The sequence below is a fragment of the Scardinius erythrophthalmus genome (genome assembly GCF_964197995.2).
Source record: "Scardinius erythrophthalmus genome assembly, chromosome: 10".
NCBI classification, from domain to species: domain Eukaryota; kingdom Metazoa; phylum Chordata; class Actinopteri; order Cypriniformes; family Leuciscidae; genus Scardinius; species Scardinius erythrophthalmus.
This window is the reverse complement of record NC_138230.1, coordinates 28,353,885-28,375,220: the sequence shown is the minus strand read 5'-3', so window position 1 is coordinate 28,375,220 and position 21,336 is coordinate 28,353,885. Positions and strand designations below refer to the sequence as shown.

The 21,336-nt window shown below is 37.1% G+C and overlaps 2 protein-coding genes across 3 annotated transcripts; both read right to left on the bottom strand.

Annotated features, from left to right (window-relative positions):
• Nucleotides 1-214: 214 nt before the first annotated feature.
• On the bottom strand, nucleotides 215-15,390 carry stx12 (syntaxin 12). The gene is made up of 11 exons (XM_081377127.1): nucleotides 15,319-15,390; nucleotides 14,490-14,585; nucleotides 12,640-12,828; nucleotides 7,881-7,950; nucleotides 7,691-7,790; nucleotides 7,389-7,526; nucleotides 6,660-6,703; nucleotides 6,428-6,533; nucleotides 6,100-6,172; nucleotides 3,743-3,825; nucleotides 215-1,194 (listed from the first exon to the last, which is right to left on the bottom strand). Exons 3-11 carry the CDS (start codon nucleotides 12,734-12,736, stop codon nucleotides 1,102-1,104), a joined length of 804 nt encoding a protein of 267 aa, XP_081233253.1. The 5' UTR covers nucleotides 12,737-12,828; nucleotides 14,490-14,585; nucleotides 15,319-15,390; the 3' UTR covers nucleotides 215-1,101.
• trnau1apa (tRNA selenocysteine 1 associated protein 1a) lies at nucleotides 15,040-18,831 on the bottom strand. 2 transcript variants are annotated; one of them, XM_081377125.1, is made up of 9 exons: nucleotides 18,363-18,831; nucleotides 18,140-18,237; nucleotides 17,877-17,976; nucleotides 17,683-17,735; nucleotides 16,986-17,117; nucleotides 16,791-16,910; nucleotides 15,912-16,083; nucleotides 15,707-15,737; nucleotides 15,040-15,504 (listed from the first exon to the last, which is right to left on the bottom strand). In XM_081377125.1, the coding sequence occupies exons 1-9, from the start codon at nucleotides 18,384-18,386 to the stop codon at nucleotides 15,326-15,328; spliced, it is 909 nt and encodes a 302-aa protein (XP_081233251.1). In that variant the 5' UTR covers nucleotides 18,387-18,831; the 3' UTR covers nucleotides 15,040-15,325. The 2 variants fall into 2 exon arrangements, with proteins under 2 accessions (XP_081233251.1, XP_081233252.1); XM_081377126.1 differs by having other exon boundaries at nucleotides 15,269-15,409.
• Nucleotides 18,832-21,336: the final 2,505 nt, after the last annotated feature.

Here is a 21,336-nt window from a genome sequence, read left to right as displayed (position 1 = left end):
AGGTAAGCCTAAAGGGTAATAAAAGCCCTAAACTTTAATTAGCCCACACAACCAAAGCCAATCAAAAGACTGCAGTGAATGCTGGGCTGATATACCGTACACTGTGTACTTTCTGAAATATATAGCATGTCCTGACTGGTCACATTCACAGTGCTCATTTCACCACTGCTAAATGTGGCTAGAATAATTATAAAAGAGAATCAGGAAGGCAGACTTGATTAAGACATGTTTCTTTACTCATGTACTCATAGCAGTCATATAAATCAATTTTAAAAAAAGAAAAAAGACATTCATTTTTGCATGTTCTAAAAGTATGGGTGCAATTCTTTTTACATAAGTTTAATGTACTGTGCAGACTTTTCATGTTGAAATATACAAATCTGTTTCAGCCATAATATTGATTACAAGTGCTTATACAACACATTTACAGCTATATGGTTAATAGACCTGTATAATAAACCTATGCTTTTACATCAGTAACAGTATTGAAACTGAAGTTCAGAGATGTTTGAGCTTTAGGTATCATTGCTGCTTCATACTTGCAATTCATCTGGTCTACTGTTATATGGTATCAACAACAATGCACGATTAATTCTGCAGCTCATCTAAGCAATTTGCTGTTAACCTTTGGAGTGACTTGAAACCTTTGACATATTTGAAATGTACATTATACAAGACATCTAAAGCCAAAATTATATTACAGTAAGATGTAAAAACAAACAATTCAGTCATTAAATGCCAGTTTACACCTTATCTCAAAATGAAATAACCTGGTTTTATTAAGAAATGTAAAGTAGTGTTAGTGCTAGAAATGTATCACAAGAATCTAAATATAATCTTATATCACTTTTTTTTCCACCACATCCATGAGCTAATTCCTTCTTCATTACGAACTAAAGGGCTGGAATAGAGAGGCTAGGGAATGTTACATTCGCTTCAGCCACTTCATACTGTATCTAACCCTGCAAACCTACAGAGATGGACCTACAGGTGCTGCTGATAGCCACTGACCTCCCTTCACATGTGGATGGTATTGGATTTGCAAGCAAGAAAATAAATTAAAGAAAGGAGAGAAAAGGGGGAAGGGTAGAGGAAGGATCTTCATTTGGAGTACTGCCAGATAACAATGCTGATGATGATGATCACTACGGAAAGGACCACTGCCAGGATACACATCTTCTTACGAGACTTTTGCTACAGTGACGGAAAGAAAATATTGTCATTATCATCAAATAGAATGTATGCAACATGCATAGTTTTAGATCCTGCCATGTTGCTACATATTTTGTTATACATTAACAAACAGTCAATAATAAGTGAATCCATTTGCCCTAAATCAAAACTCTAATTTACATTCAAGTTTGTATCAGACGTTGCAGGCCTCCAGACTAGCACTGGTGCCACTTAGTTCTACAGATGGTAGAGCCACCTGATTTGGTAGTGCAGAGGGAGGTGGGGGGATTGTTAATCACTAAAAAGAGCACTCTTTACTTGCTTTTTGTGTAATTCTTTGCAATTTGAAGAAGTTTTTGCTTTTCATGAGACTTTGTGACTTTTCCTACTTCATACTTCAGTACAAAAGTGGCAAACCTTATCAAAAGTTTATTTCTTGATGACTTGATATTTTATAATATAGATTTCATAATATCTAAATATAAATTTAAAAGCATAATGTATGGAAAAATGGGCTAATAAGTCAAGACGTGCTCCTCTGCTGCCATCTACTGGTTATAGGCCTAATTTATTTGGTTATCACATTAAAATTACATTTAAACTTGATAATATTTAGGGCTTTGATTTAATCAGATTCTGAAAGCGATCCAATATCTTCAGTACATTCAGCACATGCATTAATTGAAAGTGGCACAATTTAATGGTTTAGAGTAGAATTGTCTGAAAGTACAGTAGGCGTTTCTCAATGTCAAGGAAGGATCCTCGGAAGCCAGAATTTCGAGGATGCTACGTCATCGACATCCGTCTAAGGACTGTTCCAATGTCGAGTCCTTCGTTCGAAAAATATCCCATATACAGGAAAGGATGCATATGTGTAGCCTTCGCGCTCTCAAATCACCCACAATCCTATGCGCGCAGCTTTGCTATCTTGTTCAAAAAATTCAAATGTTGGACGTTAACGGAGTCGGAGCGTTAACGGGTCAATATGCTTTCAAATGTAAATATATTTACGTTACCAAACATTTGTTTTAAAAAAATAATTACATCCATTATGTTATGGATCAAATTGTCCCCCACTGTTTAAACACACTTGACAGTCAAATAATCAATATGATTAAAAAGGAGTTTATTAATTTAAAAACGATTATATTGCCTGAGTGAACAGAACTGCGTCCATAGCAACGCTCTGTTTTTCATTTTCACTGACGTAATGACGCACTGACGTGCACTTGCTAGCCTGTTCCATTTACGTGTTCTCCGAATGCTAAAGAGGAGCCTCGGCTAGCCTCTGAAGGAAGTGACTTGGAAGGACCAGTCCTGCCAAGGAAGTATCCTTGACATTGAGAAACACCTCTAATGTGAAGAAAAAAATATGTAAAAACTTAATATTTTATGGTTAACTAATAAATGAAGAAACACACTATGTAAGAACTACACAGTCAACCTTTAACATCTACAGTATAATGACCGCAAAACAGCACATGGAATATAGCTAGACTTAAAGCAACATCTTTCCTCTAACAGTTTTTTTTTTTTGCCACAAAATATTAAGTTTTTACATATTTTTTTCTTCACATACTGTACTTTCAGACAATTCTACTCTAAACCATTAGATTGTGCCACTTTCAATTAATGCATGTACCCATTTACTGAAACTAGACAGGTTGCTACTGTACATTTGAGTGGTGATTTTTATTTTGTTCATTGGATTTTTATATGCCTTATTTCACATAAGAATGAAGAAGCAACAGCGCAGGGAGCAATATGAAAGTCCCTGAAAAGTGCTTGAATTTCACTCTCAAAAGGTCGTACGAACCCTGAAATAAATAATATAAAAACATTGGACTATTTTGGCCACAATACCATGGTTACAGTTAGCATTACTACATTAAATCCATGGCGAATGTTGGTGATTTGTGGTATGAAATGGCTTCTTTAACTTTCATTCATGGCACAATCTTTCTCATGGTTTCCACGTCAGTGCTATTTGATCTGATTTTTATGATTTATAACAGAGACTTGCACTCAATTTGAATGCTTCTCAATAGGTCTGGCAGTAGCAGTGTTAATAATACTGCGGAGAATTCAAACGCTTTCTCACTTGATCTCCCAGCACTGTGTAGTAACAGTGTCACGTGATCGAGATCAGCCCGCGAGTACCTGTTCTGAGCTCGCGCTGCGCTGTCTATTATTGGTTCAATCTGATAAACTGGCTGCGCAGCTCAAACGAGTAGCGTGGTTTTGTTCCGCTTTCATTTTTGTTTGCTGTTTCTTATATGCAAGCTCTTTTCAGTTGGGCAACGTGGTGGTCGCGCCAGTGTGACCTCTAACAAAATTTAGTCGCACTGGCAGTAATAAGGTTGCAAAATGCAACCATTTGGTCACAGTGTGGAGCCCTGTGTTGTCCTCCCAAAGTGACTTGACAGTGCATATGCTGAAAAACTCAAAGACACAGGTGTTCTAACTGAGAATGCATGTATGATATTTAAAAAATGCCATAGCTGTCCTTGTGCGCGTGTGTGTGCGTGCGTGTGTGTGAGAGAGTGTAATGCTGAAGTTTTTACTGTACCTGATACTGAGCTGCTCTCTGTAGTTGCTCAGCTCCTCTCTCCACATGCACTTCTGCACTTTCCACATTAGCCTCTATGCTATCTGTAACCACACACATTTACTTGCATTTAGATTAGAGATTACAAGCTGACAACCTGATGTTAAACATACTCAGTTTCCATAATTAACATAAAAGATATAAGTGTATTTCATGATTCAGATGCTTTGACAGTGGCACAAACGTGGTTGATGTAAATCAATGAGATCTTTATAAAAGTATAAAAAAACTAATTGCAGTTGTAAAAACTAGTTGTCACTCTATATCGCCCAATAATACAGCCGTGGCAGTGCATATTGTCAGTGACACAAATTTTGTGTTTCAGTTGTTGTGTGTTGATTAAAGGTATAGCGGAGGATCTTTCCGAATTTTAGATAAGAACCGCCCTCTCCACTTTTTGAAAAAATGCACATGCGCAACACACTACATGCTCCCGAGAGGGAACGCCTATTAAACGTGTGCGAGGTTCTCCTCGTGCACGCTCTGTTTACAAGTTGCTGTCGGCATCACTCATACAAGATTACTTTCCAAAAGAAGATTTGCACTTTTTCACCAAATAGCATGCCAAACTTTACCTGTCGAGTAGAAACTTCGCGACTGAGGCATCAGTGGGAAGCCCAACCTGTGTTTTCAGCGCACGCCATCGTGTGAAACAATCTCCCAAAAACACTCTGATCTTGTTTCTCTCTTCTGAGGCCTTTCTCTTCTTCTCATACAGTTCGTACAAACTTTTTCTCTTGCGACCCTCAGACATTTTCAAAGGACCCGGTGAAACGGCGAGCTTCAATGAATGGCTTAAACCGTAACTCTAGCTCACCACCACACATAAACACCTGAAAGTGCGCATGCGCAGAAAGCGAAAAGTAAGGGACGAGCACGTACGACGGCCTTACGTTACATAATCACCAGAATGATTGACACTTAGGTGGACCAATAGTTTACACTACCCACCCGGAAAAAGAAAATCCTCCGCTATACCTTTAACACTGTTTCTAGATTTTTGTGCAGAGTGATCAAATGCATTTTAAATAATTGCAAAGAGCTTCATTGTGTGTTATCAAGGAGGACAGCAAAGAAGCCACTTCTCTCCAAGAGAAACATCAAGGACAGACTGAAATTCTGCAGGAAGTACAAGGATTGGACAGCAGAGGGCTGGTGTTAAGTTATTTTCTCTGATGAAGCCCCCTTCCTACTGTTTGGGACATCTGGAAAATCGGTGAATGCTACCATGAGTCCTGTGTCGTCCCATCAGTGAAGCACCCCGAGGCCATCCCTGTGTGGGGTTGCTTTTCATCCAAGACAGTGGGCACTCTCACAATTCTGCCCAAAAACATTGCCATGAATAAAGAATGGTATCAAAACATCCTCAAGAGCAACTTCTCCTAAAGACCCAGGAGTAATTTTGTGATGATCCATGCATTTTCCAGCATGATGGAGCATATCACAAGGCAAGAGTTGGCTCAGATGACTTGGAGATCATTACATTGAAATTTTGGATCCGTGGCCAGGCAACTCCCGTGATCTTAATCCCACAGAGAAGCTGTGGTCAGTCCTGAAAAAGGGGAGTGGACGAGCAGAAGTCCACAAACTCTGAGCACTAATAAGGCAAGAATGCATCACCATCAGTCAGGATTTGACATATAAGCTGATTTCCAGCATGCCAGAGTGAATAGCAGAGGTTATGAAGTAGAAGGATCAACACTGTAAATATTGACCCTTTGCATATATTGAATGTTTTTGCCAAAAAAAAAAAAAAAAAGACTTTAAAACTTACAAAATGCTTATTGTTTTCCAGTATACCTTAGAAACTTGAAAAAATGATCTAAAAATACTGAAGAAGCAAACTTTGCGAAACACAAAAATTATGTCACTGCCAATACTTTTGGCCATGACTGTATGTCTTAAGAGGTTATTTAATTACTTCGTTTTATGATCATAGCTCAGAAGGTTTTATTGTAAGGGTCAAAACATAATCTAATGATGTTAGAGATATGTACAAATAAACATTACTCAAAACCTTAGAAATGTATAGGTTTAACCTGTTGATTTCACAACAAATTTCACGGCTAATATCCTAAAAGTTCTTTCATCATTTAATCACACATCATGTAATTCCAAACCCATATGACATCAGGTCTGACACTTTTATGGTGCAGCCAATACGTTTATCAAAAATTCACCTTTTGGTTCCATGGAATAATCATACAGATTGTGTGATTAATACATGAATAAATTACAGAATTTTAATTTTGGTTGAATATCCCCATTAAAATAAGAGCAGTGTTCAGAAGTATAGATTAAAGACAGACTGTCCTCACCTATCATTTCACCCTGATCATGGATCATCACAGCAAGATCCTTGAAAATCTGATTCACATCCAAGATGTCCGACTGCAATGACAGACGAGGTAATGAGCAAAATTACAGATGACAGCACAAACACGTAACTCTTCACAAAATAACACGTTAACAGCAGGTGTAAACAGGGTAAATGTAGTGTATAATGACAGCTACAGATTGTCCAAGTGTCTTAAGAGGTTAGTTTGCATATATATGTGCAGCATCTTTAGTTTTAAACTGACACTGAATAGGCAAAAAAACAAAAACAAAAAACAGGTAGTGCTGGCAGGAAAAGAGGAAACTAACCTCAAGTTGTCGAATGGCAGTTTCTCTTTCTTTAATGAGCTCCAGGTCCTCCTCTGTTATGGCCACATCTTCTGTCTGTATGGTGGTCTTACCCCAGTCATCATTACTGCGCGCACACACACACACACACACACACACACACACACACACACACACACACACAGAATGTTTTCAACTGCGATGCTTTGACTCAGTGCTGGGAGCTCATAATCAGGGAATATCTGAGACATACTTATCAAAGGAGACGAGTTGCTCTTCATGACCTCCATCTTCAGCCTAAAGTAAATCACAACACAAAAGCACTTCAACTCAACAATACATACTGAAGAATACTTTATTAATATTTTAAACATCAATAACATAGGTCAGCATCAGCAACTCATTTTACTGAGTCAGTATATTCTGCACACACAAAAAAGGGCAGAATTATTTTTTTCCACTGGGTATTGTTTGAATGGTGTAAAGTAGGTGTACTATACCACAATGAATGATTTCACAATGCTTGATCTCAAATATTATATTTTATTTAGTAAAAGACTTTACAGAAATGATCCATTTCAATAAAATATTTGTGTGTAGGGCAAGAAATTAGCTGATTTGTAGGGCCATTTTTTACCTTTGTGAGGTAATTTTTATGATTACCTTATTAAATGTACCTGATCTTGTTCATTTTGTTGACATTTTTTGCCCTGAGTCCCTGTTAATTTCTAACCCTGTTGTAAGGTATTTTTGGGTTCAAGTTATCAACATTCTAACGTCAGGCTCTATTGCAAACAAATGCAAATGTAGTCAAGCCTTGTGCAATTCACATGTGGAGCAGTGTTTGCATGGCGATCATGAATGAAAGTGTCACTTAGGTTTCTGCCCTGACTATTTCTGACCTATGGAGACGTTTCACAAGGTTTTGGATCAGAGCTAATGTGGAAACATTACTCTTAAAGGACCGATAAGTATATCTTACAGAGAGGCGAGACCCTGCTCGGGCTCTGGCCACCGACTCCTTCTCTTTCTCTGCGGCTCGACGCTGCACTGCTTGGAAGTTGTTGAGAGCAGCGGAGAAATCATTCATCAGCCGGTCCTTCTGGATTTTCTGCTGTCTCTGTTTAAAGATGAAAATCAATGATTTTAACCAAACGATTCAGAAAATAGATTATTCAACAACAACTCCTTTAACTGACCTTCTCATTTTCATTTTCATTTCCTTAGGCTTCATGTAAACATTACTCTGAAGGTTAAAATGTGAGCCTGCACATACAAACGCACCTGTTCAGACAGGGAGACAGGTAGAGAGAGTACGCCAAGGTCTTTCAGGTGTTTGTTGGTCTCTTTGGCCAGCTGGTTTGTGTAGTGCTGCACCTGCTGACTGTATACAAATCACAAATACTGAGAATACAAGTGCACAAGAGGAACAGGAAGTGCACAGCTATAATTAAATCAAGAGTTAAACACTCACAGTCTTTCACGCAGTTCACTGGTGTCTTGTTTTGTTCCCAGTTGGTTTACCATGCTCTTGATTTGAGCCGCTAATGTAGAAAACACAAAGTTACTCTAAAATCAGGCTGTGTAGAGTCAATGCAGGTCTCTCACAGAAGACAAATAGGGACAATGGTGTAAATCTATTCTACAAATGTATAAATCAAATTTCACATCAAAACAGAAATACAAAACAAGAAGAAATATTATTTTGTGCATGGAGAAAAAAAAAAAATTAAAAGCAAAATACAAAATGAGTCCAACAGTCCCAATTAGTAAGAAATGAAATCCCATTTAAATCCCAATTTTAAAAAAATTCACAATTAATTTTGAAATTCTTAGTTCAGAGTTCAGAGATTATTCAAGAATGACTGATTCACTGTCATTCAAAAGTTTAGGGTCAGCAAGAGTTTTTTTAATTAATATTTTTAATCATCAAGGAAGCATTAAATTGTATCAGTGAACAGTGACAGAAACATTTACAGCGGGGAAAATAAGTATTGAACACGTCACCATTTTTCTCAGTAAATATATTTCCAAAGGTGCTATTGACATGAAATTTTCACCAGATGTTGATAACAACCCAAGGAATCAGTACATACAAAGAAACCAAAACAAATAAGCTCAGAAATTAAGTTATGTGTAATAATGTGAAATGACACAGGGAAAAAGTATTGAACACATGAAGAAAGGGAGGTGCAAAAAGGCATGGAAAGCCAAGAAACAGCTTAAAACTATTAGTAATTAAAAAGCAATCCAGCCCCCTGTCAGTGGAAATTAATAACAACAGGTTCAGTCCAAACGGATGGCCTACAAAAAGGTCTCATTGCCAAGGTGTCACACAAGACACATCTCATGATGGGTAAAAGCAAAGAGCTGTCTCAAGACCTTCGCAACCTAATTGTTCCAACACATAATGATGGCATTGGTTATAAGCGCCATTCTAAGCTTCTGAATGGTTCAGTGAGCACTTTTGGGGCCATAATACGGAAGTGGAAAGACAATCATTTCATCATAAATTTGCCTCGACCAGGTGCTCCTCACAAGATTTCTGATAAAGGAGTGAAAAGAATAATCAGAAGAGTTGTCCAAGAGCCAAGGATCACTTGTGGAGAGCTTCAAAAAGACCTGCAGATAGCAGGTACTGTGTTCTCAAAGAAAACAGTAAGTAATGCACTCCACCACCATGGCCTGTATGCACACTCACCACGCAAGACTCCATTACTGAAGAAAAAAAGCATGTTGAAGCTCATTTAAAGTTTGCTGCACAACATTTGGAAAAGCCAGGGAAATACTGGGAGAATTTAGTGTGGTCACATGAGAGCACATTTGGATGCCATAATGGATGCCATAATACACACCATGTTTGGAGGAGAAATGGCACTGCACATTACCCTAAAAACGCCATACACCTTGGTGTTGGCTCTTGGACAACTCTTCTGATTATTCTTTTTACTCCTCTATCAGAAATCTTGCGAGGAGCACCAGGTCGAGGCAAATTTATGATGAAATGATTGTCTTTCCACTTCCGTATTATGGCCCCAAAAGTGCTCACTGGACCATTCAGAAGCTTAGAATGGCGCCTATAACCAATGCCATCATTATGTGTTGGAACAAATAGGTTGCGAAGGTCGTGAGACAGCTCTTTGCTTTTACCCATCATGAGATGTGTCTTGTGTGACACCTTGGCAATGAGACCTTTTTGTAGGTCATCATTTGGGACTGAACCAGCTGTTATTAATTTCCACTGACAGGGGGCTGGATTGCTTTTTAATTACTAATAGTTTTAAGCTGTTTCTTGGCTTTCCATGCCTTTTTGCACCTCCCTTTCTTCATGTGTTCAATACTTTTTCCCTGTGTCATTTCACATTATTACACATAACTTAATTTCTAAGCTTATTTGTTTTGGTTTCTTTGTACTGATTCCTTGGGTTGTTACCAACATCTGGTGAAAATTTCACGTCAATAGCACCTTTGGAAATATATTTACTGAGAAAAATGGTGACGTGTTCAATACTTATTTTTCCCCGTTGTATAATGCATTTATACTTTGTACGACTGGCTGAAGAGAATTCAGCTTTGACATTGCAAGAATAAATTACATTTTAAAATATATTCATATAGAAAATTATATCATTTGAAATTGTAATAATGTTTTACAATATTACTTTTTTTTCTCTATTATTTGATTAAAAAAATACCTTGGTTATAAGCATATACCTTGGCATAAGACTTCTTTAAAAAAAAAAAAAAAAATTCAACTTCATAATCATCTTCCACTTCAGTTAATTGTTATTTTCCACTTAATTTTCATTCTCATTCTTAAGCCAGAGGCACACCAAGCCGATGGTCAGCCGTCGGGCCATTTTTGAGCATCGGCCAACTTCGATTTTTAGTGTGTTCTGCACAGTTGACTCTAGTCAGATGCAGTCAGGGTTTTTTTCATGTAGATTCGGCGTCAGTGAGAGAGCGAACTCTTGACTGGCTGTTCAGTTTAGCGAACAAATCAGTGCACAAGAATAAGAGAAAAAGTGACGAAATCATGACGCACAGACAGAAGGCTGATTCAATTAATTTTAAGTCACCTTACCTGAGAATTCCAATGGGCAAATATTTTCATAATAACATGAGCGGAGTGAGCAAGCACTGTTTTTGTTTATGGTTTTGTTTGTATACCTGCAGTCTTAGTTTTGCTTTCCCTTTTTGAATGACAAATATAGACCAATATAAATGCTTAAATAGACAGTTATCTCCTTTAAACGCAGGCGCAGAACGTGCGTGCAAGCTGACAGTTGGCTGTAGTGCTTTCGTTATGTTCAAGCTAGGGCTGGGCGATATGGCCAAAAAATCATATCTCAGTATTTTTTGGTTAAATAGCAATATACAATATATCTTTCTACGTTTTTCATTTAAAATGTTGATATTGAAGGATATGGAAACAAATATAGTGAACGTAAAGTAGGCTATGCAAAAAGGTGGTTAAAATCACATTACATTCTAACATTGTAACATTACAATCTAAAAACAAAAATAATCCTTTTGTTTTTAAATTGACTAAAGCCTAAACTAAAAATTAAAATAAAACAAAAGCACAAACTAATTATATTAACCTGCATTTGATTACCCCATTATAATGGTCACGTTCATAAAAATATACTTGTAGGTTTAAAATTCCACATATGGCACATTTATTGTCTCCAACAACAAATATTTCAGCAATATGTATATTTTAGTCAGAATTATTGCCTTACTATTCTATTGTGCTCCGTCTGTTTGGCGAAAAACACCACATCTCAAACGCATTAAACAGCGCAAGTATTTATCTGTCAGTCAGCAACAGTATCTGTCAGAGCATCTGACAGGGCAAGCTGCTTTAAACTTGTTAACTATATCTTACCAGTTATTTTGAAGCCCTTAATATAAGCTTGTTTCGGACAAATTGTACTATGTACTTTCACTGCAGCAGCTCACACTGCGTCCTCTGCTATTTTTCAGCTGTGCTCGTATCAAACTACTGTATCGATATAAACGGTATTGCCTCATTTCACATAGGTTCAAAAAAGTATATCGATATATATCGTACAAACTCGATATACCGCCCAGCCCTAGTTCAAGCACAGATTTTTTTGTCCCGACGCATGTGACGCGAGGTGACAACACAGTCGGCTTACATCAGCGCTAGTTCTTTGCCGTCGGTTTGGTGTGTCCCTACCTTTATACACAACATGCATCCTTTAACGGTTTTATGCAGACCTAGTTCACCCAAAAATGAATATTATGTCATTAATGACTCACCCTCATGTCGTTCCAAGCCCGTAAGACCTCCGTTCATCTTCGGAACACAGTTTAAGATATTTTAGATTTAGTCCGAGAGCTTTCTGTTCCTCCATTGAAAGTCAATGGACGGCATACTGTCCATGTCCAGAAAGGCACTACAGACATCATCAAAGTAGTCCATGTGAACATCAGTGGCTCAATCTTAAGTTTATAAAGCGACAAGAATACTTTTTGTGCACAAAAAGTTAACAAAAATAACAACTTTATTCCACTATTCATTTCCTTCTCTCTGGGCCTCGAGCTATTTCACGTAGTGTTTTTGCGCAGCGCGTCTATGTTGTACGCCATACGTAGGCTCACTATTGGCCGACGCTGGTCATGTGTGATGCGTTCGAGTGAGTTCACGTAGTGTTTTTGTGTAGAGCGTCTTTGTTGTGCGTCACGCACAGCAAAGACGCTCTACACAAAAACACTACGTGAACTCACTCGAGGCCTAGAGAGAAGGAAATGAATAGTGGAATAAAGTCGTTATTTTTGTTTACTTTTTGCTCACAAAAAGTATTCTCGTCGCTTGATAAACTTAAGATTGAGCCACTGATGTCACATGGACTACTTTGATGATGTCTTTATTGCCTTTCTGGACATGGACAGTATGCCGTACATTGACTTTCAATGGAGGAACAGAAAGCTCTCGGACTAAATCTAAAATATCTTAAACTGTGTTCCGAAGATGAACGGAGGTCTTACGGGCTTGGAACGACATGAGGGTGAGTCATTAATGACATAATTTTCATTTTTGGGTGAACTAACCCTTTAATCATCATGAACCTTTCACTATGTTGTCAAATGTATCTGATATACTCCCTGGTGGTATCTTTAGATTAATTGCTACTAACTAGCACTTTCAGATCAACATCACACAGTAATAACCGACACAGATCCAGCAATCTCCAGACACTCACTGTTCTGTGTGATCTTTTGAATGTTGGAGCTGCATGTCTGAATGAGGCTGATGAAGTCTTTTGGTGGGACGCGCTGCTCTGTCCTTCCATACGACATGACTGCAGGATATTCTGCTGGCTCCGATGGATGTCTTGGGAGAAAGGGCGGATGAAACTACAGCAGGAAGTATATGTCAGTGCCTAAAAATGCTGAGGGCAGAGAAACAACAATTATAACATTACACGGTATAATGCCTTATCATTGCAGCCACCTTGTGCCTTTAACTAGTATAAGGAACAGTGTGTAATGTCACCTTACATGCTCGGTGGCAGTGATGATAAGAATAGATAACCAGATAAAACACAACATGATATTAAACAGCCCAGATCACAGTACGAGTGTGTACCTTAAAGCCTACAAACTGTAGTACATACTGCCTGAATAACTTTCGAAGAATTAAATTAACAGTCTCACACGTGAAACACATTAACATGATTAGGGATTAAAAACTGTTACTGGTTTGATGAAAAACTATGAAAAAAAATTCCCAGCGGTTATCCGTTCCTATTTTAATTATCATTAAAACCGTATTTGATTTCCACAATTTGAAAAATTCACAGAAATACTTTTTACGTTTTGTTTTTTTTTGTTTTGTTTTGTTTTGTGTGAAAACATGTACAACCTCTACAACTTTTGAAAACCTTTACCTGCGAGTTCTGGGGGAAATTATATGAATGAATGCATGTATGAATGAATAAATTATATTAGTGTTTTCTCTGTTTTTCTCTTCAGAAAAGTTTGACTTTTTTGTTCAGACCAATGCGAAAACCGAGCTGAAATTTTATGCACAGTTAAAATACCTATAATCATTTATCATACCTTTTATTTTAAATGGTTTAAAGGCTGAAATGGTTTTATATAAATTTGTCACTTTTTTAAAGATGCAGTATGTTAGAAGTTATGTTTAGTCACCCCACCAACATTGTTTTAATGAAAGTAAAATTCATCCGTCGTTGTAAACGTTATTACTTTAATGTTTAATGCAAACAAAAAATGCATAAGAATGAACATAAACAGCACATTATAGCAATAATACTGTGATCGTTTTTGTCTCCATTATCATGATATTAAATTTTCATAGTTTCATCTCAAAACACGATTTAGACACAATGTAACGTTAGTGTTAAACTGCTTACTCATATTGCAGAGTCAACAAGTAGCCTATGTTTCACCAGTATCACACTCAGTTTAGTTAAACATGCAGTAAAAGTCAATTTATAGCACTATTACCGTTACTTTGGGCAGATGAGTAACGTAACGTTAATTTATGAACGATTAAATACTTAAATAAGATCATGATATATGTAAATAACCAGAATAATATTACACAGAACACTTAAAGAGGCGGTACTAGCAATTGATGGTCATTTACGTTATTTTACTAGTATATGTGCCGTTTATTTATTTTCAGGTGAAAATAAAACTATGTTAAAGAGAAACTGACACCAGAACAGTGAAAGCTAAGCTGGTGAGCTAACTAACTAAAACACCATTAATGACGTAAAACACCGCTGGAAACTTTTGTTCCATGGTAAAATGATTAGGTTTTATTTAGAAAAGGTCAACAGACTGGTTTACTCTTAAATACCACAGAAAATTACAATTCAAACAAAAACCCGTTAAAGCACAAAACAACACCCTAGTATTAGCATAAATACACTGACACAAAAACATCATAATGCTGCATTATACCATTCACATTTAGCCTAGTCTGACATCTAAAGACGCTTTCATGTCCATTCCGAACATATATTAAACCAGTCACTGCGTTGTTTTTATTCATTCTGAGGAATAAATATAATGATCTTACTTGAGTTCAGGGCCGCTCCTTACTCGGGACTTCCGGTCTGATGCACTTTGTACTTCCGCTAAGGGGCAGAGCCTTCAAGAGCACGTGATAGCACAACTGGGTACATAAACACACACAACAATATCCTACTAGACTGGGATTTAAAGAAATAAACAGTAAATAGCTGAACTCTAAGCTAATGAAACCAATGTACAAGTCGTTTTCTCAATCTCTTCAAATTTATATAAACGACCTTATTTTATTGAATCTTTTATCATTATTTATTACCACTGATACTTTACTGTTGATATTTTATCAATCTCTTTGTATTTTTATTTGTATTTTCTTGCAGCCTACATGTTTTCTTGTTGTTGTTGTTGTTGTTGTTGTTGTCTATACTTAGGCTTAAAAACAAAAATAAATAAAGTCAGTAATCAACATTTGGTGCCAAATTAGCAAACCCCTATTGGGTTATTATTGGATTTATTTGGATTCGGTTTATGCATAAAGCTAGATGGATAAAATGTAATACCTTAACCATCTTTTAATGGAAAAACCAGACATTGCTGTTTAAGCCAAAACTTATTTCAAGTTATTTATTTTACTAAACTTACTGTTTATTGTACACTTCCAAACAAAAGAACATGGCAACACAAACAAACCTGAATTCATTTAATTTATACACTTCTACAGTGACATTATAAATCACATACAGTACTGCAAAAGCTGCATTCTTAAAAAAAAAAAAAAAACTAATGTTATTTTAATTAATCTTCGTCCTAAGTTACCTTAATAATGGATTCTTTGTAATATAAACAAACGGTAAATGTGAACAAACAAGTGTATATACAGTATACTCAGTCCATATCCTCATGTTGATAAATTGGTTCTGGTAGGTAACAGGTAACACTACAGGTGACCCCGTCCCATGATTCAGGAGGCTGGAAGAAACAACCCATCAGAGCACTGTAAAGTTCCTCACTCTGGTCCATAAATCTCTCATTTGCCTCCATCACATTTATCTCAGAGTCTGGATCTACAACACAGAGAAACAAGATGCAAGTGTAATACACCCCATGTGGTGGAATAAAGGCTTTTATATAGTGCAAACTGTAATTTGTATGACATCGGTTTACAATTAAAAGCTGTGATTAGTGCTTTTGTGGAATATTGAATCCAAAGTGTAAAAAAAAAAAAATGAGTTAGGTAACATGTCCAATATGCAAATAAAAACTTACACTCTAGGTCATCATCTTCCATCTCTTCACCCTGTGATTACAAAAACAAATTTATTAGACACTAAGGCTAACAAAATACTGAATACAATTTATACAATCTGATAAACAATAGGAATAGAATTTAACATTTGGCATGTCCTGAAAAAATTTTTGAATGTTTAAAAATTAAAATTAATGTTTAAAAATTAAATCACATCTACTGTACCTGTAGGATGTTTTGGGAAGGATTTAAGTAGTTGTAATCATAGTTCCAGTCATATGTATACGAGTAGCTGGAGAACCCTGGGTAATAGTACTGGTTCAGATATGAGTTATGGATATTATAGCTGTCTGCATGGAATTGCCCATTTTGGTTCTCAGACGACACTTTCTTCTTCCTAGAGGAGGGAAGGATTCGAAACATTAATGTAAACTTTTTTGCGAAAACAGCATTGTTTATACAGTACTTGAGATTTGATCAAAACACGAACTTACAAACGTTGGCACGCAAGCCTATTTTGCTACGGACATTAACGATACCTTGCTACACTTTACATTGAGTAATGCTTCTTTTCATATACCGTTCAAAAGTTGGTGGTCGGTAAGAAGTCTTACGTTCACAGAGGCTTGATCAAAAATACAGCAAAAACAGTAATATTGTGAAATATTGTTCACATTTTAAACACCTGTTTTCTATTGTAATATATTGTAAAGTGTATTGTAATAATAATAATAATATATTTAAATGTATTCCTATGATGACAAAGCTGAATTTTCAGCATCATTACTCCAGTCTTCAGTGGCACATGATCCTTCAGAAATCATACTAATATGATGATTTGATGCTCAAGAATTATATCTTACTATTATCAATGTTGAAAAGAACGGCATTTATTTGAAATAGAAATATTTTATCACATTATAAGTGTCTTTACTGATGTGTCCTTGCTGAATAAAAGCTGAATAAAAATTCAAACCAAATTTTAAAACAAAATTCTTACTGACCTCAAACTTTTAAACGGCAGTGTGTGTTTTTATTAGAAGCGAAGTTTGTGTCCAGATTAACAACCTCATCACATAATTTCCTATCATAACAAATACTCACAGTTTATTTGCAGCCAGACTGAGGCGTAAATGCTTCTTCCCGAGTCCAGAAGCACCCTGGAGTTCTGCCAGAGCCTGTCTCTGCTCTCTCTCACTCTCAAAGCTCACAAAGCCACAGCACCTACAAAACAACACGAATCAGCAGAAGGAAACGAAGAGGAAAACATTTGACAGGAACTTATCCATCAGGTCTCACTTTGAGTATCCATTGCTGTCCAGAACTATCTTCCCATTGCAGCAGGATGAAAAATGAAAATTAAAGAACTCATACAACATGCCGTCATCCACGTCTGGGGTGAGATCCGACACGAAGAGGGAGAAAGTAGAGCTGCAGGGAACAGCAGTAAGACAGTGCTGAGAGCTTCTGTTTTAATGAATCGCATTGAGTCACCACATCTATAGCAGTTTATTAACTTTCACTTAATTGTCTGAACTCTATTTTCACGCATTGATAGTCTACTGTTGACCACTTTGTGCGTGCACTGGACATTTTCATTATGATAATCCCTGACTGACTTTGATATTCCTGAGAACTGTAAATTAACTGTAAATCCCAAGATACTTCAGGGATCATATAATCTATTACACAGCTATTATTTTGCTTTGAATTTGCAAATAATAAAAAGCACAAAAAATTTAAACAGAATTACTATTAATTCTGAAATTAAGAATTATGTTTGTAGGTTTATTCAAGCTGATTTTGTTGAACACTATTCTATACTCATCCTCCACAAACAGAGTCTGTAATGATTCAGTGCTTCTTTTTGTTCTCACAGGATCTTCTTTGAATAGTTATTTGCTTGCAGCACTATTGAACCTGTCATTAAAAAAAAAAGGCAAAACATTGTATGGTAGTCCACTCAAAAGAAAAAAAAAAAAAAAGCATTTCTTACCAGCTTTCACCATGTTTCCCGTAAGTGGAACGACTCAACTTGAACCTCTTTGGCTGTAAAGATTGCATTTTAATTTATGGTTATGATAGAACAGTCAATAAACATTTTATTTTTTATGAAATGTTCTGCAGTCTCATATTTTACAAATATGAACTGGTCATCACTTCAAGTGAGAATAAATAGTGAATGATTACAGGAGTGGCACCAGGTAAAGGTTTTCCATTCACTTTGCGGAGGCATCTCTCTACTGATGTCTCATCTCTCAGCTCCACAAATCCATATCCTGCCATTTTCCTGGAGAGATCAACAACATCCTGACACTTTGATAGATAGATAGATAGATAGATAGATAGATAGATAGATAGATAGATAGATAGATAGATAGATAGATAGATAGATAGATAGATAGATAGATAGATAGATAGATAGATAGATAGATAGATAGATAGATAGATACCCTGTTTTTTTGTCTCGGATCAGTCTGACTCCCATCACTGTTTCTCCCATATGAGCAAAAGCTCTGTGTATGAACTCTTCATCCATGTAGGACTCCAGCTATCAACACAGACACCACGAACTTTACAGCCAGATACTTTTAGCGTAACATCCTCGTTTTAGTACAAACTGTAAACACGCAATAGAACACTTATAGAGAGAGATGTTATATTTGCTGAACTCACGTTGCCCATCCAGAGGCTGTTCATTTTGCGTTCGTGTAATTTTTGCTCTTCCTATTGTTATTTTTTGTAAAGTGTGTTTACATTACCGTAGAATTATTGCATTTTTATTTCCAAACAGTCGCTTCTTTCTTTCTTAAGTAAAGCCAGGTTGGGTTATTCGCAGCACGTGCAAATGTTTATAAAGAAGTTGTCCTGTTGTCAGACGGCGCCATCTAGAAGCGAGAACCAGCACAGACCAGTAAGTAAGACGGAGACAAATTGTCTAATTTGAAGTTAAAGGTATTGGAGACTGTTTTTTTTTCATAATATGCATTTTTCGTTGAACCGACGCAGTACGTGCGTGCGACATTCCCGCCCCGCCCCATGTTTGTTTGTGGCTGGCTGATCGACAACAACTAAGCCCGAGAAAACTGAGGAGCGTAAAAGAAAGTAAAAAAAAAAAAAGTCCAAGATGAATTATGTGCATCACTTTCAGGTATGTTCACAAACATGTGAAACTTTATATTGTCTATTGAGGGTAATGGGTGAGATTTGATGTCACTACCACGCATTTGCCTGATTTAATACTATGTCATGTAAGTTACTGTAGCTGTGTCTGTCACGATTACTCGATTAATTTCGAAAAAGAAAAAGAAAAGAAAAAATCCTGGATTACAATACCGGAAGTGGCGCATTCCACGAGTCACGACCACGGGTGAGAGTCCACGAACTGCATTAGACGTTTTCTAAGGCACGATGTAAAAATCAATAGGCTATAGCATAGACCAGTGCTATTTATAAGCCTAAACAGGAGAATGCATCAATACAGTCAAACCCTTGCTCTGAGTTTGCATGTTTTGATGTCCACATGTTTTTGTTCAAGAAATACAGTGGCTGTAGTATTTCTACCGCAAAGAAGTGGCCAAATATTAAAGATTAAGTGGACATTTTTAAATGTTGTTTTGGCCCATATTAAACGAGGATTTGATCATGCTGTAAGTGTCACAACAATCACCAGGCCATTGGCAACCTCTGCAGTATTTCTTATAATATGTAATACATAAGTTGATATTATATTACAAATATTTATATTATGTATTTATACCAATTTAAATTGCCTCATTGTTATTATATGTATTTTAAGTCATTTAAAAGGGTGTTGTTCAAAAATAGGTCTATTTTTATTACCACAAAAAAACATTATCTGATTACTTTTGATTGTCCAAATAATCAACCGATTACCAAAATAATAATAATTTTTATTTAATATAATTAATAATATGATTAATATGATTTAGTTTGTATTTTATGTTGGGTAGAGCTACAATTGCAAATAATTAATATATATATATATATATATATATATATATATATATATATATATATATATATATATATATATATATATATACACTGCTCAAAAAAATAAAGGGAACACTTAAACAACACAATGCAACTCCAAGTCAATCACACTTATGTGAAATCAAACTGTCCACGTAGGAAGCAACACTGATTGACAATCAATTTCAAACGCTGTTGTGCAAATGGAATAGACAACAGGTTGAAATTATAGGCAATTAGCAAGACACCCCCAATAAAGGAGTGGTTCTGCAGGTGGTGACCACAGACCACTTCTCAGTTCCTATGCTTCCTGGCTGATGTTTTGGTCACTTTTGAATGCTGGCAGTGCTTTCACTCTAGTGGTAGCATGAGACGGAGTCTACAACCCACACAAGTGGCTCAGGTAGTGCAGCTCATCCAGGATGGCACATCAATGCGAGCTGTGGCAAGAAGGTTTGCTGTGTCTGTCAGAGTAGTGTCCAGAGCATGGAGGCGCTACCTGGAGACAGGCCAGTACATCAGGAGACGTGGAGGAGGCCGTAGGAGGGCAACAACCCAGCAGCAGGACCGCTACCTCCGCCTTTGTGCAAGGAGGAGCAGGAGGAGCACTGCCAGAGCCCTGCAAAATGACCTCCAGCAGGCCAAAAATGTGCATGTGTCTGCTCAAACGGTCAGAAACAGACTCCATGAGGGTAGTAAGAGGGCCCAACGTTCACAGGTGGGGGTTGTGCTTACAGCCCAACACCGTGCAGGACGTTTGGCATTTGCCAGAGAACACCAAGATTGGCAAATTCGCCTGTGCTCTTCACAGATGAAAGCAGGTTCACACTGATCACATGTGACAGACGTGACAGAGTCTGGAGACGCCATGGCGAACGTTCTGCTGCCTACAACATCTTTGAAGAGCACAGGGCCCCAGTGGCGATTTTGCCAATCTTGGTGTTCTCTGGCAAATGCCAAACGTCCTGCACGGTGTTGGGCTGTAAGCACAACCCCCACCTGTGGACGTTGGGCCCTCATACCACCCTCATGGAGTCTATTCTGACCGTTTGAGCAGACACATGCACATTTTTGGCCTGCTGGAGGTCATTTTTGCAGGGCTCTGGCAGTGCTCCTCCTGCTCCTCCTTGGTGCGAGTGAATGTATTATCGCGAGAGTCGGCGAGACTTGTTGTTCTTCTATGTTTTTTGTTTTTTTTTTGCGGGAGAATGGAGAGTGTGGAGTAATAAAAAACTTTCTGTGGAACTACGTTGTATCTTTGGCTATTTTCAATACATATAAACTACCAAAATTAGTCTTTACCTCTCTAGAACTGAAGCATAATATGCTTAATATTTCCAGATCCAGATCTAATATCATGTTTTCCCAATAAAACAACACATTTTGTATTTGTTTTTACATAAATAAAACACTGTATTTTTAATGTGGTACACAGGTGTAATATATTTATGGAGGAATCACAACAGTAACAAGAAACACTTGGAGAGAGGATCAAGAGCAGTTAGACAGAAACTACAAGAATCAGAACAGCTTTAGCAGGAAACTCTGGGCCAGGGAGGATGAGAGATGAGCTCTGGGACTCCATCTGAGGCTGTGACAGCGAACAATGGGGAGGGGAGGCCTTGGCTGGAACTTATTTGGCAGCCGTCGTGAG